Below are 17,225 nucleotides of genomic sequence, written 5' to 3' on the forward strand. Positions count from 1 at the left end.
TATAATCAGTTTTAAACAACAGTGCAGCATCCCCCTGCACAGGCTCCTCACTGAAACCCAAAGTAACATCTGAGGTACAACGCCCACTGTCTCACAGCAAACGGCCAGATGGGAAACCCGCTGTAATCCACCACTCGTCCTCATTACAAAGCAGTAATGAGGGACCGAACGCTGGGGTACCGCCGTCCCTTCAGCCCCACGACAGCTGCCACCAGACCCAATCCCCTCCAGTCGGAGATCAGCTAGATAAATAAATCCCCACATTAATAACCTCCGCTGCAGGACAAAAGTCTAATGACAACACACTGAGCGCACACCAACAGAAACAGATTCATTCAACACAAGAAGGAAAGAGAAAAGGGAGCGAGCGCTCGAATCAGTGATCCAGGAAGGACAAGCTGACTGGTTCGGCAAGCCTGACTCCAAACTGCCTCTAACTTTAGCTGACTGAACAAGTGTTACAACATAAATTCCTGGCTGTAGTCGCTTTCAGATTTCTTCAGCTTCGAAGTTATAACATGTATCATCTTATAATACCACTTTGAACCCCAAGAACCAACAGTAAAATCAGCATATCACTCTAAATGGCCTCATATCAGCATTAAAAAGAAGGATTCTTGCCTCCTGTCGATGACCTCAGAGGACAGTGAATCTCATTTACAGGTAAATGAGATTTTAAATCTCAATGGGTTTTTCCTTGTTAAATAAAGTAATAAATAAATAACCCCCATCAGGTGATGACACGTACTCCTCCTCGGCCACACAACAATTATGAAAAATAACTAGTTTTTAACATAACTGTTCCTTACTCTGCCTCCTGTCAGTTTTAAAATCCAAATCTGTGTACATCCAGGTACAGTACAGCATCACAAAGTAGTGCTGTTCACAAAAAAAAACAACCAACAGTTTTAAAAAGCGCTCTGAATTAAACCGACCAACTCCATAGCAAACAACTGACATGTTGTTCCTTTTCAGAGCTCAGCCACAATTTCTTCGCTGCTCTACATTCAGCACTTGAGAGGTACTTGAGAGTAAAGGTTGAGCACAGGCAGAAGATCACTTAATTAAACTGTGAGAATGGACGGATGATCACTTGGACATGCAATACAAGTAAGGGGATTCTCAGCAATGCAATCTCCGTCCTTAGAGCAGTTATGAGGGGATTTACTTGTAATCCAGGGTCTCAATCAGCTTGTCAATCATCAGACCACATTGTCTGACACTAAATGTGCGCCACAAAGCTACAGGAGTGATAGTGCCACCTGTTCTTAGAGATACAACTACAAACAGAAGCACAGCAACAATGTTGTTTTGGAAACCTGCTTGGTAAGCAACTGCAAAGTGGTATGACTTTGCTGTTGTTTAGTTCTGATGCAAGACGGTGTTGTCTTGACAACCATGTCATCACTTTCACTTGCTGTGGTGTTAGGCTGTCAGGTGGCATAAGATTGCAAAACAATCCAACTGTCCGACCACAACATTGCAGAACAAGACTGAGGAAGTGCTGCACATAAAAGAAATCACTGGTTACAAAAATATGTTAAAGTGCAAGGAGAACACTATTTATATATAAATTTATATATAGTAAAAGGCACCATCTTTTGACGTACCCTCATTTTCAAAACATAAAAAAAAAAAAAACCCAAAAATTGCCAAGTATCGTGCAGGGCCTCTATAAGCTGCCCACACAGCCCAGTCCCACTGAGGAACATGAACACTCCACAGAAGCTCGTGTGGTTTTTGGGACCTGGATGTTCGGTTCTGTGGCGACTCTGTAGCTCAAGCATTTTTCAGAGCATCCTGTTGAGCTTTTTTCCTGGTCAGGCTAAACCCTTGGCTTTTTCGTAGTGTCGCTCGGGCTGTTCTGGGGCAGTTTCAGTGCACAGACAGCGCACACCGTCCTAATGAAGGAGGCTGCTGCTGTCAGGGAGTGTCGGTGTGGATGTTGTACACCGGGGATTACCACAGCAATCGAATTTTAAATACATGGTTGGTGTTATTCATTTCATCTGTTAGGGGTTCAAATGTTGAGGCTTAAAGGAAATTACAGTTTGGAGCTGCAGACCCCTCTCTGCCTGTCTTTGGAGCTATTTTGAAAGCCCCGATGCCATATTACAACAGCGGCAAGAAAAAGGCCAGCTCAGTGACTATAAAGAGGAACTATGGCTGTGTCAGCAGCTGGTGATACTTGTTACAAAGTTATGGTCAAAACTCTGGTCTGAGCAGCAGTGACCTTGACCTCATTAGAAAAATTTGCCTGTGTCTGGGTTAAATTTCCCATGAACCTCATGATACCGCAACAAACTTACACCAAGATCTCAGGGCCTCATTTCTGAAAACATGAACATAATGCGTGCGTGTCAAATGGTAATTTAGGCACATGCTGCCCGTCATCAAACATTTAGCAGCGCCGACTTGTTTACATACGGCTCAGACAGCTGTGTACATTAAAACCAACGTTCATTACTTACATCTTTCATCAAGTCTCGTGTTTTCAACAAACCGTAGCAAAAGAAAGCCAATGTTATCACAAGCATTACATGAAATTAATATTTGTTCAGCGGTTAGTTGTGTAGTTTTGTGTAGTCTAATACAACAGACTGTTTTGAATGTATTCAGGGTGGATCAAGGATCAAGGTAGGAAAAACTCTGGGGAAATGCAGCGTGAGCAGCGCCTGCTGCCAATGAGGTCAACGTCTCGAACGTCCCGTTACGGAGGTTGACGACACTCCAAAGATGTTTGGCAGTTTTCAATCAAATCGTCTCATGCCAACTTATAAGCCTCAAATGTTTAAAAATGTTTTAAGCCTATCAGAACATCACACTTGTGCAACTAAATAGTAGCTACACTTTAAAAGAAAAAAAAAAACACACACACACACACACACACACACACACATTCATTACTGCAATCCCTGCATTGCTTAAGATCAGTGTTATCCCATGTCTTAACTGTCATTTCAGTCTTGCAGATTACAGTCGGGGTGTTACCTTTTGCTTAATTTAGCAATGTCTAAGAAGATGTATTATGTGATAATTAAGTTCTTCCCTCTTAAATTCACTAAATACTGGGCGTACTTCAAAATAACTGTTTGGGTTTTTTAATGAATAAACTGCATATTTCAGTAAATTACATCAGGTGCATCATAAATCATCATGCATCATTTTTTGTGTCAATTTAAAACCCCAATAGGGTTTCTTTTTAAACAAATAAGCCCTGCTGCAAACCTCTAACGCGAGCCTAATCTAACATCATTATCAGCAACACCCCTTTTGTTTCTTTAATAAAGTGCACATCCGTGGATGGTTATGTCCATTCATCGACTACCAGTAATGGGCTATAGTTTGGCTGCTAACATGACTAATGATTCTTGGCTCTTAATTATTTCTCCCTCCTCTGATCCAAGGAGCTGTATCTGCCATCTTGACAGGAACTGCCCCATTAGGCCACTGCTGTATTCCGCCCTGTTGAAAGCCAGCTTTTACTGCCAAGTGAAAAAATGATTGATTTCCCCGCCCTCCACCTCGGTCAGACGTGTGAAAATGGATCAGTGGACCGTTATGGCCAAGGTTTTTTTTCCCACCATTGTTTCTGCCCTCTCTGACAGGAAGAACAGTCTCGGTACTTACTTTGCGGCAAACTTGACCATCTGCTTGCTGGCACGATCCCCCACTGCGACCAGTGCCTGCACGTTAAACTGCTGCTGACGCAAGACCAAGAAGCATTGCTTCCCTGAAAGCAAAACAACAATAGATAGAGCTCGCTTTTTACAATACAAGCATAACAGCCTTGTCAGAATAATACCTTGGGCACTCTGTCTGAAGCTAAGTAGGTTTGTTCAGTCAAAAGGGCTGTGTGTGTGACTTGAGATGAGTGTCTCACAGCTGTAGGGATCAGATGAAGTGTCAAACATTTGCAAACAGAGCCTTGTCTTTGAAGAGCACTGTGTGGAGAAAGGCTGATTGCTACCTTCCTATCAAGCATATACAGGGACCTAGGAAGAGTGTAAACACGTTAGCCACAAAGACTGAGGGCAGGAGATAATCAGACCACCCAGTTACTTTGATGTTTGTTGCCTGTGAGAACAGGGCGGGTGGTGGAAATAATAGTGATGCCAAAATCCCACCAACAGATGTACCTCATCTCACACAATTCAGGATGTTATTCTGCTCACACAGACATCCTACAGCAAGCAGAGAATGAAGACACAAGTGGAGAGGAAGTGACTCTTGATTCTGGAAGTTATCTTTAAAGGAAATGGTTAAAAAAAAAAACATCACAGAGACTATAGTTTATTTGCAAAAGGCTCACTGTTTATGGAGAGGAGCAATAACCAGGCAAAGCTCAGAGGGTTATTGTATTCAAACAGTGAAGCTTCGTGACTGCCAGCAACTGGAACTGAGGGGGGACAGGTTATCTGATCTTCCAGTTGGCAGTGACAAGCTAGCCTGACGGTGATATCAAAAACACCTTCAGGTTGTCAATCTGCTTAACAAGGAAAGAGTGGAAAAACAAATCGGCTTTGTAACGCCTCACAATCTTAAAAAAAATTATTTCACAAACAGGAGCAAAAAGTCTTTTAAAATTCTGATTTTACTCTGGGAGTGTTTGGTGCATAAAGTTGCAATAAAAGCTTTATGCTTCTCTTCTAGCACAGGGCCTCCAGTGTTGAACCTAAAGACAGCGATGTCTGTCATTTACATCATTTGAAATGGAACACCAAGTGAAAGCCAAACGGCACTGCTGTTTGATCTTGAAGAGAAAGTGCTGCTGTGAATAAAAATGACCCCAGGGCAGATGTTATAAACTTTTCAGTATAGTTCACGGCGGATTAGCTCAGGGGGCATCTAATCATGGCCGTTTGTGTCTTTCACACAAAGAAAGCTGCAGAACCAAAAAAACAAAAGAAAAACAAAAGGTGAACAAAGGGGGAGGTGATCTCACCTTTGGCTCGGCTGGTATGGACTCGGGCGCGCAGCCAGATCAGCTGGTCAGCTTTCTCAGGAGTAAGGTCTTGGACCCGGACCAACTCCCTGTCTGGCTCGCACACGCACGCACACACACAAACACACACGCAAAATATTTTATTACTTCAAAGGACTTCGCTTCCTCCATTTCCCCACCTGCGTGCAAAGAATCCCTCCCCTCTCTTCCCTACATACTCCCAAAGGCAGAAAGAAAAGCCAATGAGCATGCTTGTGCACGTGTAAAAGTGCAGACAATAAAATGCTCAAATTACAGGCATGCCTAATAAATAAGAAACACTAGGAGACTTGCCAAAAGCTGTCTAACTCGTCTGCTCTCTTTGTGCTCTATGACAAATTGACTCTAGTTTCACCTGTATTACTCAGAGGCATGCTTACTCTTCATTATCAGTGAGCAGAGAAGGCAGACACCGAGGCTACACCAGAGAAAACAGAGCCGCCCTGTTGGCTGAGAACTCTGTCAACCCACATGAAAGCCCTCGGGTTTCAGCCCCCACCTCTGCTCCAGCTCCATCCTCGTGGCTGAGCTTGCTATGCAGGTGAGGGAGGCACCACTTTGTTTGCTGCCAGTGGAGCTGAAAGTGCATCCAGACAGATGGACGACATCAACAGGTCCGCCTGCTGCCTCGTTTATCAAACTTTATACGTTACCGCTATTATCACTAGCATCGCTTAAATGGCGACAGGAGATGACACCAAAAGGATTTTTCATGATGTTATCGTGTTAAATCAGTATGACTGACAGCCAGACAAAAGCTCAACTGTGAAGTTCTGGATTGGGAAGTCATCGTGTACACAAACATGCAGCAGAGTTTACACTTTGTACCACTGCACCAATGCTCAACCTGTTTTCCACAAAAAGTGTCCGACCTACGTCACTGTTGTATAACCGACTTGGAATCTTTTGTTTTTGACAGCAGCTTAGTAGCCGGGCCACCGGCAATGATCTTGATTAGCCTTTTTTCTGTTTGTTTTTGCACTCGAGCCTGTTTTTCTGTCACCTTTTAACTTTTAACTGTAGTCTTACACTAGTTCCTGTTTCCAGCACTGAGTTGACTCATTTCAGTCTGTCCTTGTTTTTAATTTCATTATCAGAAATATATTTGTTACATTATGATGGAGACCTAAAATGTTATTCCCTCACCATGTTATTAATAATGCTACTGAAGTTTCCCAAGCTACTGGATCAGAGATAGAAACCAAGTCTGTGTGTATAATGCATCTATGGTATCGTCTTACTGTTAGTTCATTCATTCATAAATAATAAGAACAAATGATCAAAAATTCAGATATTTCGTTCAGTCTTTCAAATTCAGGCAGACTCTGCTATCAAAATCATAAAGTTGTTCTGTAACATTATAAAATAAAGACACGCCGACGATGACATTTACAATAATAAAACCTCCGTCCTATATTATCGTTGTGTCAACAGAAACTCTCATACTCTTATGAACCATCACGTCAGCCTCTCATTACATCATTTTCATCACTTAGGATACAACCAAACATTCCTGCTAATGTTAGTGATCCATCAAGTTGGCAAGCACAGAAACATAATTGAGTATTTCCACACTGCAACATGTGGAACTACTCAAATAAAGGAGCAAAATGGGACTATATGGCAATGTAAATCTAATAAAAATCTAATAAAAAGATGTTTTGTCTTCTTTTTCAATACAAATCAATTTCCGCTTTCAGATATGAAATGCCGATGAGTGAAGAAAGTAGCTCCCATACTAACCCAGCTTTTGTTGGGACTGGACCATAGCTGACACACCATATCGGTCCTTGGCAAAGTCCTTAAAAATCAAAAGGGTGAAATCTTTAGCAGCATTTCATTTAACCATTAAATGAAAACAGTACTGACGCATGCACGTGGACTTTTTTGTTCTCCGAGACAGTTCTGCCACTTTGACTTCATAAGCTTCTGACGTCTGTCTGTCTACTACATCTTAGACAGACACAACAGATAATGGGGCTTATCATAAAAAAAAAAACTGAACAGAAAACAGGCAGGGAGAGGTTTGCGTGCAGGTATTTGCATACAAGTTGTTGCCACGGTGTGAATGCACAGGCGCCAAAATCAAAGTCAGTCATAAAAGCAGAGAACTTGTATCGGAGGACGAGTGCTGTGATCTCTACAAAGCACTTACATCTTCCTCTGCGCTTTGTTGTTCAGAAGCCTGAAACACAAAGAGGAGAAAGGGATTTAAAGGACAAATAACTAAGAAATCGCAACAAGAGGACTATAAATTAATTAAAAGTTTAAAACATCCAACTTAAAATGTTGTTGTTGTTTTTTTTTTACACCAGGCATGTAAATCGATTTTTCATCTCACGCTACCAGGGATTTAAATACAAATAATAGACTGCAATTCAATCCCAGAGCCAAGACTTAGATGCTTAGAATGCACAGCTTATCCACACACTGCTCCAGCCCATCAAAGACAATGAGTAATGGCAGCAGGTATTGCTTTGTAATAGAAACAGTGTAAGTGAACAGATATTCTTTATCTCCGCGCTGACTTCTGGGCAAATAACTCTCAGAGCGCGATGAGATCGAGTCTTGGAAAAGTTACAGTTCCATTTTCTATGCAAATTGACATTGGTGTACAGAAATATCTAGTGGCAGTTGAGTGAATTGGAATCGCCCATTCTTGCTGTGAAAATCCCGTCACATGAATCCCGTCGATGGATGATATTACAGCTTGTGATCAAGTGCATGCAAACAGGCTACGGCCACGAAGCAAGCCGAGCCCCATCGGTCCCACAGAAACGACAAGTGCTGGCAGAAAACCCTTGCAAAAAAGCGCAAAGCAGAAAATAACGCAGCTAAGGCCCAATAAACATTCGGTTCAGCTTTGAGCTCTTCCCCTAGGCAATGCTTGCTATTCCAGCGCGATAGAGGCAGCAATATCCAGTGGATTAAACAGTGACAGCACCTGCTTCTTCCATGAAACATGCTGACTGGATGAATTCAGCTGGAAGAAAGGATTCTTTGCTGTTTTCACTATCACAGGCACTTCAGTCATGACACGACTATGCAAAGGGTGTCAAACTAGATGGCACATTTTCTAAAGATTCCCTTATTTATATCCTGCAGATTCTGCTCTAAAGGTACGCCTACGGGAAAGAAAAATATGTAAGATCACATCAGTATTAATATCTGTGCATTTCATTATTGGAGAAATGTTACCAATTCACAATTTTCAAACTTTCTGCTACTTTTTTTCCGTTTCTATATGGCCTTCATAGCAAATACAGCTCAAAGGGGAAAGAAGCGTATTAATCTGAAACTACGATTAGCAAATGTGACCTGAACATTGTCAGGACCTTGTCTGGAAGCCAAAATTGCATCAAAAGTCTAAGTGGTTAGCAGGCTTGCTGAATCACGTGTTTAAACAAGCAAACAGCTTCTCTTTCAGTTCTCTGATAACACAGGATAGGATGTGCAGCATCATATCTGCACACCATTTAGTGGGTGGAGCTGCTGTTCGCTGTGTTTAGTACAAAAAAACACCACTATTATCAGATCATCAGCCTAAGTTTGGGCAACAGCAGAAGTTCAGCAAAATGTCAAAGTTTGTGTAATATGAATAAATATGTGACTTCACTAGTTACTGTGACATTACAGAAGCCCGCTAACAACTAATCCATCTGCGTCACTGGACATCAAGAAACATATTACTCAATCTGCACGTTGGTGGAAAATGTGTTCATTTCACTTGGTGTGATGGGGAGATAAGTCTTTGCAGCTGAAAGATCTAGTATCCCATCTATCCATTGTTCATTTTGTGTAGGGCTGGGTGATATCTCAGTTTAGGTTATATCAATCGATACCCATACATGTTTCACAATATAGATGAAATAATAACTTCTGCCAAGCTTAAATGCTCCTTTTTACTCCTAAACAAAGATATACGTTTAATTTTGCAATTTGTAAGTGCTTACTTGTGCAGAAACATGCTTTCGACACAGTTTGCAGTGCATGCGGCTCCATGTAGGAATGTCTCCATGGAGCCAAATTCCTTGGACCCTTCTCTTATACAATGTCCTTGTGTTTAAGCCTCAGGCTGCGTCTGCTGGGTTGTTGTGTTTTGTAATGCTGTTGCTCAAGTTGACATTAACATGTTCTGTTGTTGTTGCCATTTATCTTGCTCAAACTGAAATACTAGCGTGTAAGGCTGCAGCAGCCCAGAGATTAGCACATGTGCTGCTGCCAGCTGCTCCTCCTACACTCTGTGCGTCAGCCCAACATGATGCGGCTTCAACTCTGTTTCGACATGATTGGTATGATGCGGCACTATCTTCAAACATAAAATACAGAAAGAATCAGTTATCGCCTTTATATTGACCCATCTTTATCTTTATCTTTCTATCATCCAGCCCTACTTTTCTGTCTCTCATTCATGTCTGGGTCGTTGGGTCAGCAGTGTAGACGGAGAAGTCTTGACCTCCCTCTCTCCAACCACTTTCTCTAGCTCATCCAGTCTGCACCAGGATCTCCTCCTGGCCATCTCTACATTATTGTAGTGGAGGGGTTTGCATATCCCAATAATGCGTGAGGGGCCAGACAAAAGTGATTCAGAAAACCAAAGAAAAGAATTCAAGGCACCAGTTCACCCTGTCTGGGAACCAAAGTTACTGAGGCCTCACCCTAGAGCCAAGCCTGAGAAGGGTGCTTAAAGAAGAGTCTGTGGTGACGGGGCTTTAGCCCAAGGGCACAGTTGGGCACAGCCTGAAGAAACCCACCTTCCTGTGGGCTTTCCACTAGTAGTAATAACAACAACAGCTAGTACTAGTAACATTTAAGACAGAATAAAATGTTAGCAAATAATGGACTAAATTATTGTTAATATGAAACATGGAGTGTGCTGTACAAGTGATCAGAACAGGACTCAGGGGGTGAAGAGAAAACATAACAGAGTTGCTGGAATTGGATGAAGACTGGCCAAATTCAAATCAGGTGTGACTTATCTGTCCATTTTTTTAATGAAACATGGTGAAGGGGACAGAAGGTTGGCGACCCAACACAACACAGCACACCTGTCATCTTCATTTATGGTGGGCAAAAGCACAGTATTACAATAAGTGGCAAAATGGTTCAAATGGCATACTAGGAAGGAACTTTTCACTTGGTGTAGAAGAAAATAGCACTTTGTTTGGGTGGATATAAACACAGCCAAAATGACAGGAATACTTAAACAATGGAGTCTCCAACCCAGCTGAACCCCAAATGCCCACACAACAGCACGTCACACCCTTACCAGCTGTACAAGGGTGGCGGATGCAAAACAACAAAACAGAAGAAAACAAAACATCTGACCATTTTGGCCTGTTTCTCAGCCTTCTTTGCAGCTTTCTCCGCTTCCTTCTGCTGTTTCTTCAGGGCTTTCTTTGACTGAGCCTGCTGCTCCTCCTCTGTTGCCCTGAAACAGGAAGAAATGCACAACATAAACATTTCCTTCGACTTCCACCTCCTATTTCTTGTGCATCCCACGAGGAAGTTATTGACCGCCTGGGAAAATTAATTCTGAACCATCACCACCTCCAGCCTTTAAGTATGCACTACTTTTATTCCCATTGTTGTTCCAAACAAAAACTGCTGGAGCCTGTGTTAACAGAGGCAACAGAGAAAAATCTGAACTAAGATCGCCTGGATAAACAGTGCAGCTTTAAGAAGATGCTAGCCTGAAAATCTAACATAGAAAAATGGAGCTCATTCAATTATGATAACACTGTGATAACACCGTGCCTTATCAGAAAGTAAAAGATGTCTGTATTTGCACAACAACCACCATACTACACAGCACAACATAACGCAGGAGCTGATAAGTATTCAACTTTTTCTTGTAGAAAAATCTGTTTTATGCAAGCAACAGGTCAACAGACACTCTCATATGTAGGTGAACATGTAAGTCACAAAAGAACATAACGGTAAAAAAGATAAGCAGAGATAAAACAATCATATAAAATATTGGGACTTTTTGCTTTTCCGTCAGCTGTTGTAAACGTGTGCTAAGATGACAGGTGTATGAATGAGACCAGGTGTCTAATCCTGAAGGAAGCACGCAAGCTATAAAGGACCCGCTCCTATTTAGTCACAGGAAATAACACGGATCAAAGGCCGACTATGAATAGCAATAAAACCTAAACAAGACACAGAAATCACAACATATTTTGACTTCAGACCAAACTCGTACTTCCCCCAAGGATCCAAATTTAATAGTGACACCACTGTCCCAACAACCACCACTGAGATCTTTTATGATTTAGAACCACACCATATATTTTCCCATTGAAATGACAAAAAATACACCACGATTCAGGTGGTGAGGCTCATTCTAATTCATCCATCCATTCGCTTCCGCTTATCCTTTTCAGGGTCGCGGGGGGTGCTGGAGCCTATCCCAGCTGTCATAGGGCGAGAGGCGGGGTACACCCTGGACAGGTCGCCAGTCTGTCGCAGGGCCAACACACAGGGACAGACAACCATTCGCACTCACATTCACACCTAGTGGCAATTTGGATTATCCAATTAACCTATCCCCACAAGCTGCATGTCTTTGGACGGTGGGAGGAAGCCGGAGTACCCGGAGGGAACCCACGCAAACACAGGGAGAACATGCAAACTCCACATAGAAAGACCCCGCCCTGATGGTGGAATTGAACTCAGGACCTTCTTGCTGTGCGGCAACAGTGCTAACCACCGTGCCACCGTGCTGCCTCATTCTAATTCAGCACACATGAAATTCAAATGTTTCTCACCTACACCTAAAACTCTTTGCCACATTATCCTGTTTTAAAAGACAGTTTGAGGCAGCCTATTGGTTGGTCTGTTGCTACCTTGTGCTATAAGCGTGTTTGGAACCTGGATGAAAACGGCACGAAGCAGACCAATTAAAATGCACTCAGGTTGTATTATTCATGTGTTCTGCCAACCGGCTGAATTCGTTAAACTGGATCAACAGCCTTCCCCCCCAGGCGAGTGAGATCAGCCTGTGGTGCAGATGTCCACATGCATTTATAGTCAAACTCTAAGCCTTTGTATTTGTTAAAAAACACATCATTTAATGACAGACATACTGCCATATGTTGCACAGTCAGCTTTTTTTTTGCAGTTGTCAGTTAACACATGCATAGTATAGATCACATGGGCGTGTGCCCAACAGTTACAAAGTCCTAACACAACATATTATTGTAACAACATTTCTAATATTACCATATCATAAAAGACAAACAGTTAATAATAGTTTAATATGAAACAAAGTGGTACCAGTCATTGTCTCAGTCATTGGCTGAGACTCAGCAGTGTAAAGGATGTCACCAGAGCAGCAGAAAGCTCTTATACTCACATAATAGCCCTGCGTACTAGGGATGGACCGATCCAATATACAGTATCAGTCCGATTCAGACCTAAATTACTGGAATGGATATCGGGGAGAAATAAAAATTTAACTCCATCTATTACATTTCACAAAAGCACCTCACAAAACTAACCCAGGTAGTGACCTTAGCACGTTGGAGCAGTGTGCATCACGTGACAGAGCGGCTGTTGCGTGCGAGACCCGTTAGTGGTCTGGAGTTACTTCACACCGAAAGCATCTGGAGCCTCGCTACGTGCTGCCAAACCGGCATTTCATCTCCAAGCAAGCATTCCCAGAGAAGTAAAGCAAGTGTGTAAGTTCATCTCTGAACGTTTGTAAAGCATTCCTACGTTAAGCTTAACAACCGATACATGGAGCTCAGATGTTTGTGCGTTGTCATAGCTAAGTCTGACTGTACAATGGATGGACTCAAGTTTTACTTTGGAAAAAAAAACAAAAACAAAAAAAAAAAAACAGTGTTGCAGCCTAAACAGTTCTGTGGTTCAGAAAAACCCTATGAAAGACACTTTTATTCATACTTGTGTTAAGTTTTGCACAGAAATTACACAAAATCCACTCTCAGGTTAAATGTGATAGAAACAGCTTACACTTACATCCATCTTGACAAAAGGTGAGTGTCATGAAGCCGTGTTTGCATTTATTTGCACTGCTTTCCACTCTGGATGTCTATTTATGTTAAGCTTTAAGTATAAAGGGGTCCATTCTACAACCTGATGTTTTTAGTTGTTCAACATAAACATTATTTTGTGCTGATGTGCTTCTTTTTTTCAGAAAGAAAGAGTTTTTGAAATCTGCATCAAATTTAATTTTAAATTACTTTTTGAAATATTACTTTAAATACTTAGATTTAAAGTTCTGCTAGAAGTTTAAATGAAAAGATCAGTATTACTGAACTGCAAAATATTTTGGGTGCAGTGTAATTTTGCATACAGGTATAATAGAATAGCTTTAGTGTTTTGTCTTTTTAAATTTGAGTATGAACTTATACAAAATGCAGCAAGATATATATGCATTAAAAAACAGTTTTACTGATTATAAAATAGATTATATCGGATTCATATCGGTATCGGCAGAAATCTAAATTTATGATATCGGATATAAAAAAGTGGTATTGTGCCATTTCTACTGTCTACACGAGATGTGTCTAGCTACGTCACACCAACCAGAGACTACTGAACATCAGCGATATTGAGCAACTTCATGACACTGCAGGCTAAAAAAATACTAGCAACAAATAGAGGTTGGGATAGCGTTGACTGACTTGACCTAGCAACAAATACATTAGGCTATCTAGGGACATTCTCCTTGGTGTCTTCAGCAGTTTCTTCCCCTGTAGTTGCCTAAAGTTGCTAAAAGTCATTGACTTCACTGGCTCTCCCAGTTTCCCTGTTTCTTCCTCCTCCTCCTTTATGACTCCTTCCAAGCAGTCATAAACTACTGACTCTTACCAGAATAGCCAATAAAACGCATGCCACTTCAAACATGTTTTGCGTTTGCACCTATCAACTTTCAAAAGTCATTTAATGGCAATAATAGACTCATGGAGCTGTAGGGATTAAGGATTATAGCTATAATGTCAGTGGCTGATATCAAATAACATGAAATGAGAGAAACACTACGCAAAATGACAGCACACACAAGGGAACTGATGTGTTATTAATCTTCTATTTCATGCTACCAAGCTGGTGACTCCACTCATTCAAACTGGCTGGTGAGATGTTAATCTAAAGCTTTACAGCAGCTTGTCTGCAAATAACTAAGCTGGCAGTCTCAACACAAACATTGTAAGTACTGTGATATTTACTTTGGACTTTTTTTCTGCTTTACACGTGCTGATTTTTTATTTTTATGGTGACTCACTCACGGTCTATTGTAGTTTTGAATGACTTAACGATCCACTTTAAAGTTTTGATGTGGCCCATAAATGGAAATGGCACGAGTAAAGCAGACTCTAGAATGAGCATGAACAAAAACCATCAAGTCTGACATCTGCAAACATGACTTTTAAACTACCTTTGTCCAGTAAAGTTATTCTTTAAAATCCTCTGGGCTGTTAGCCTTCTTAAGTTATTAATCATGTATGAAAAGGACAAACATTCTGCTCACCAGATTATTTTCTTTAAAATGAATACAGACCTCCAAAAACCCAAGATAACCACAGCTATCATTTAAAGGAGAACAGATGATAGTAAAAGTTATTTTCAACTTTGCAAGTAATAGAATCAGTTTATCATATTTTAAAGTGAAAGGATAATTGGAATAGCTGACCTCTCGCAATTACACTTGTGGTCAAAAGTATACACTAGCATTTGGTTTAATGTCCCTCAGTAAGTCACACCTCGACCAGACATTTTTCGTAGCCTTCAACAAGTTTCTGAAGACCTGGCCACTCCAGTAGTTTAATGTTAGCCTGTTTTATCCATTCCAAAACCAGTTTTGATTTGTGTTTGACATCTTTTTCCTGTTTGAACATTCAATTAAATCAAAGTTTAATTGAATTCAACTGTCTATTGATTTTAGGTGCAGTGAAGAATTTAAATGTAGTCCTCCTTACTTATTCAGTTCACTCTGTGCACTATACCAGTATCACTGGCAGCAACTAAGCCCCAGAACATGATGCTACCACCACCATGCTTGACAGATGCCCCAGTGGTCTTAAGTCTAAAAGCCTGACTTTTACTCCTCCTATTAGCAATCTCTGCCTCATTTGACCTCAAAGCTTTTCTCTAGAAGGCATTTGGCTTGTAAATGTGGGCAACTGCAAATTACAGTCAAAGTTGGAAGCATTGACTTTAGAGCATGGGATTCTTTCTTGGTGAGCAGCCTCTTAGTCCATGGCAATCTGCTCTTTAAGTCTGATGTCATTAGCCATGCCTGGGCCCAAACTCTGCTGCAGGTCCCTAAGTCAAACTATCACTGCGGCATCATTCAGAGTTGAAAAACTGTCTAAATTCTTTCATCTGTAATAAAATGATCAGTGTGGCTGCTGGACCAGTTTAACATGCAGGCATCCATGAAAACAGAATTTATGAAATTTAACGGAGTTAGAAGTTAGCCGGGAGTTAGCTCGTTAGTTTCCAGCTAAATAAAATATACCAGGTTCAGACTGAGAGAGTTCTGAAACAAATTAAGACCTACAGCTCTGCTATCATTTCCGACATAAATGAAGACAGGAAAGTAAACAGCAGTGATGTTTTGTAGGGTTACTCAGGTTTGGCTCGCTGGTACATAATGATGTGCTACGTGATCGCTAGCAACACAGTTATGTTAGCATAATATAAACACAGAAGCTGGAGGATGAGTGCTAACTTTTTTTCCCCCAATGTGTTAATGTGAGGATTCCCAATGGTTAGGGAAAAATGCAATCACATGGCAGGATGCTGTAAATGGACCGAACTTCAGTCAGGAGAACAACTGCAATATGAGGTTAGTCATTACTATACTGCTGCATCGGCTGGGCTGTAGTTACATCGTAAGGTTTTAAAAACTGAACTTTGAAATGAATAGTGGTAATAAAAGCCGAGAGAGGCCGACAGTGGTCACTGACTGTTTTTAGGGGCTTGTTGAGAATAAACAGAACAAGATACAAAGCATTAAAACACATTAAAAACACAGCAGCCTTAATAAGCGCAGAGTGGTTTGGGCCTGGAAGCAGGGTTCATCACGTCATCACTTAAAGACCGGATATAAAACTCTGCAGTGGACAGTGACGATGGTGATACAGTAGTTTCCAGTTCATGACAGGCTTGAGCACTGGTGGTTCCTGTTTTGTTTATGAACATCTTCCAAACTTTGGCGAAGTGGTGACACATCTGAACACTATTTGTGTACAATTGTTAGAGCTGACAATCTTGGCATTTTGATCAGCTACGTGCTCGAAAGAGAAACTACCAGTTGTTGCCAATCGTGATCACTACTGAGGACTTAACAATGGGGCTTTCAAGAAGAAGAAAAAAAGACCTAGAACATTTAGCACTATTAAAATTAGTGAGTGTATGTATACAGTTAAACCTGTATGTATACCTTGGATTTAAACACACAGCTATTTTTCCCCCTTTGTCCCGTTTTCTTTGTTAATTCATTAAAGATTTATACTGTACAATCATTCCACCCTGGAATTAAAAAAAACAGTTCAAAGAAATCATTCCAATTAAAAATTACCATAACATTCATGCCTGTAATGAGACTATGCAAACTTCTGATCACAGCTGTACATGACGCATTGAGAGTATATATAGTGCAGCTAATGTGTGAAAGATCTGCTTAAATGTGACATTATTTAATTCAGATTCCAGGTTTGACTCAGCTGCAAAGACACACAAGTAAAGTATAATATTTTAAAACAATTTTAACCCACTTATAAAACCATCAGAACACCTGTACCACTTCTAAGAGGTCGTATTATCTTCTTAAAACTTCTCACCAGAAAATCGAGTGAAGCCAGTATGAAGTCAAATTTTACAGTAATGTGAGCAGGTTAAGCTAGTCATGGCTTCGTTTTGTTTTTTGTCTCACACTTCTTACACCTTTAAGCTTTTAATTTTGCAGCAGCAGAACTTTAAAGTGTCTGATGCAATCATCTGTCATATTAAGGCAATGCTAGCCGCCTGCTCTCCGAGTTAGCATACCGCAGTAAGATCATTTTGCGCTCTGAGATCTGAGGCACAGCTTAACACTTTATTCATATTCTTACCCCTGCAATTCTTCTTTCGTCATGTCGACTTATTCGCTTGTAAAAACTTGGGAGAAAATGTTTCACGACTGTGTGACAGTGAGGAGCACGACATCAGCTGTTCGCAGCATGCACGGGCACGGGAACAAGGGACCTGTTTTGACGGCGCACAGAATACC

At 41.1% G+C, this 17,225-nt stretch overlaps 1 protein-coding gene across 1 annotated transcript in view; it reads right to left on the reverse strand.

Moving 5' to 3' along the window:
* The window catches only part of dars1 (aspartyl-tRNA synthetase 1), a 31,650-nt gene extending 14,425 nt beyond the window's left edge, over positions 1-17,225 (reverse strand). Inside the window, exons 1-6 of the mRNA XM_086267806.1 lie at positions 17,068-17,225; positions 10,313-10,415; positions 7,140-7,169; positions 6,728-6,785; positions 4,946-5,038; positions 3,631-3,733 (exon numbers count right to left, since the gene is read on the reverse strand). Of these exons, the coding sequence (XP_086123932.1) occupies positions 3,631-3,733; positions 4,946-5,038; positions 6,728-6,785; positions 7,140-7,169; positions 10,313-10,415; positions 17,068-17,090 (410 nt within the window). The 5' untranslated portion in view covers positions 17,091-17,225. The remainder of the gene's footprint in view (positions 1-3,630; positions 3,734-4,945; positions 5,039-6,727; positions 6,786-7,139; positions 7,170-10,312; positions 10,416-17,067) is intronic.

Source organism: Aulonocara sp. 'chitande type north' Nkhata Bay, linkage group LG16, assembly GCF_057382095.1.
Source record: "Aulonocara sp. 'chitande type north' Nkhata Bay isolate Kocher_YH1m ecotype deep benthic linkage group LG16, A_spYH_male_GT1.1, whole genome shotgun sequence".
NCBI classification, from domain to species: domain Eukaryota; kingdom Metazoa; phylum Chordata; class Actinopteri; order Cichliformes; family Cichlidae; genus Aulonocara; species Aulonocara sp. 'chitande type north' Nkhata Bay.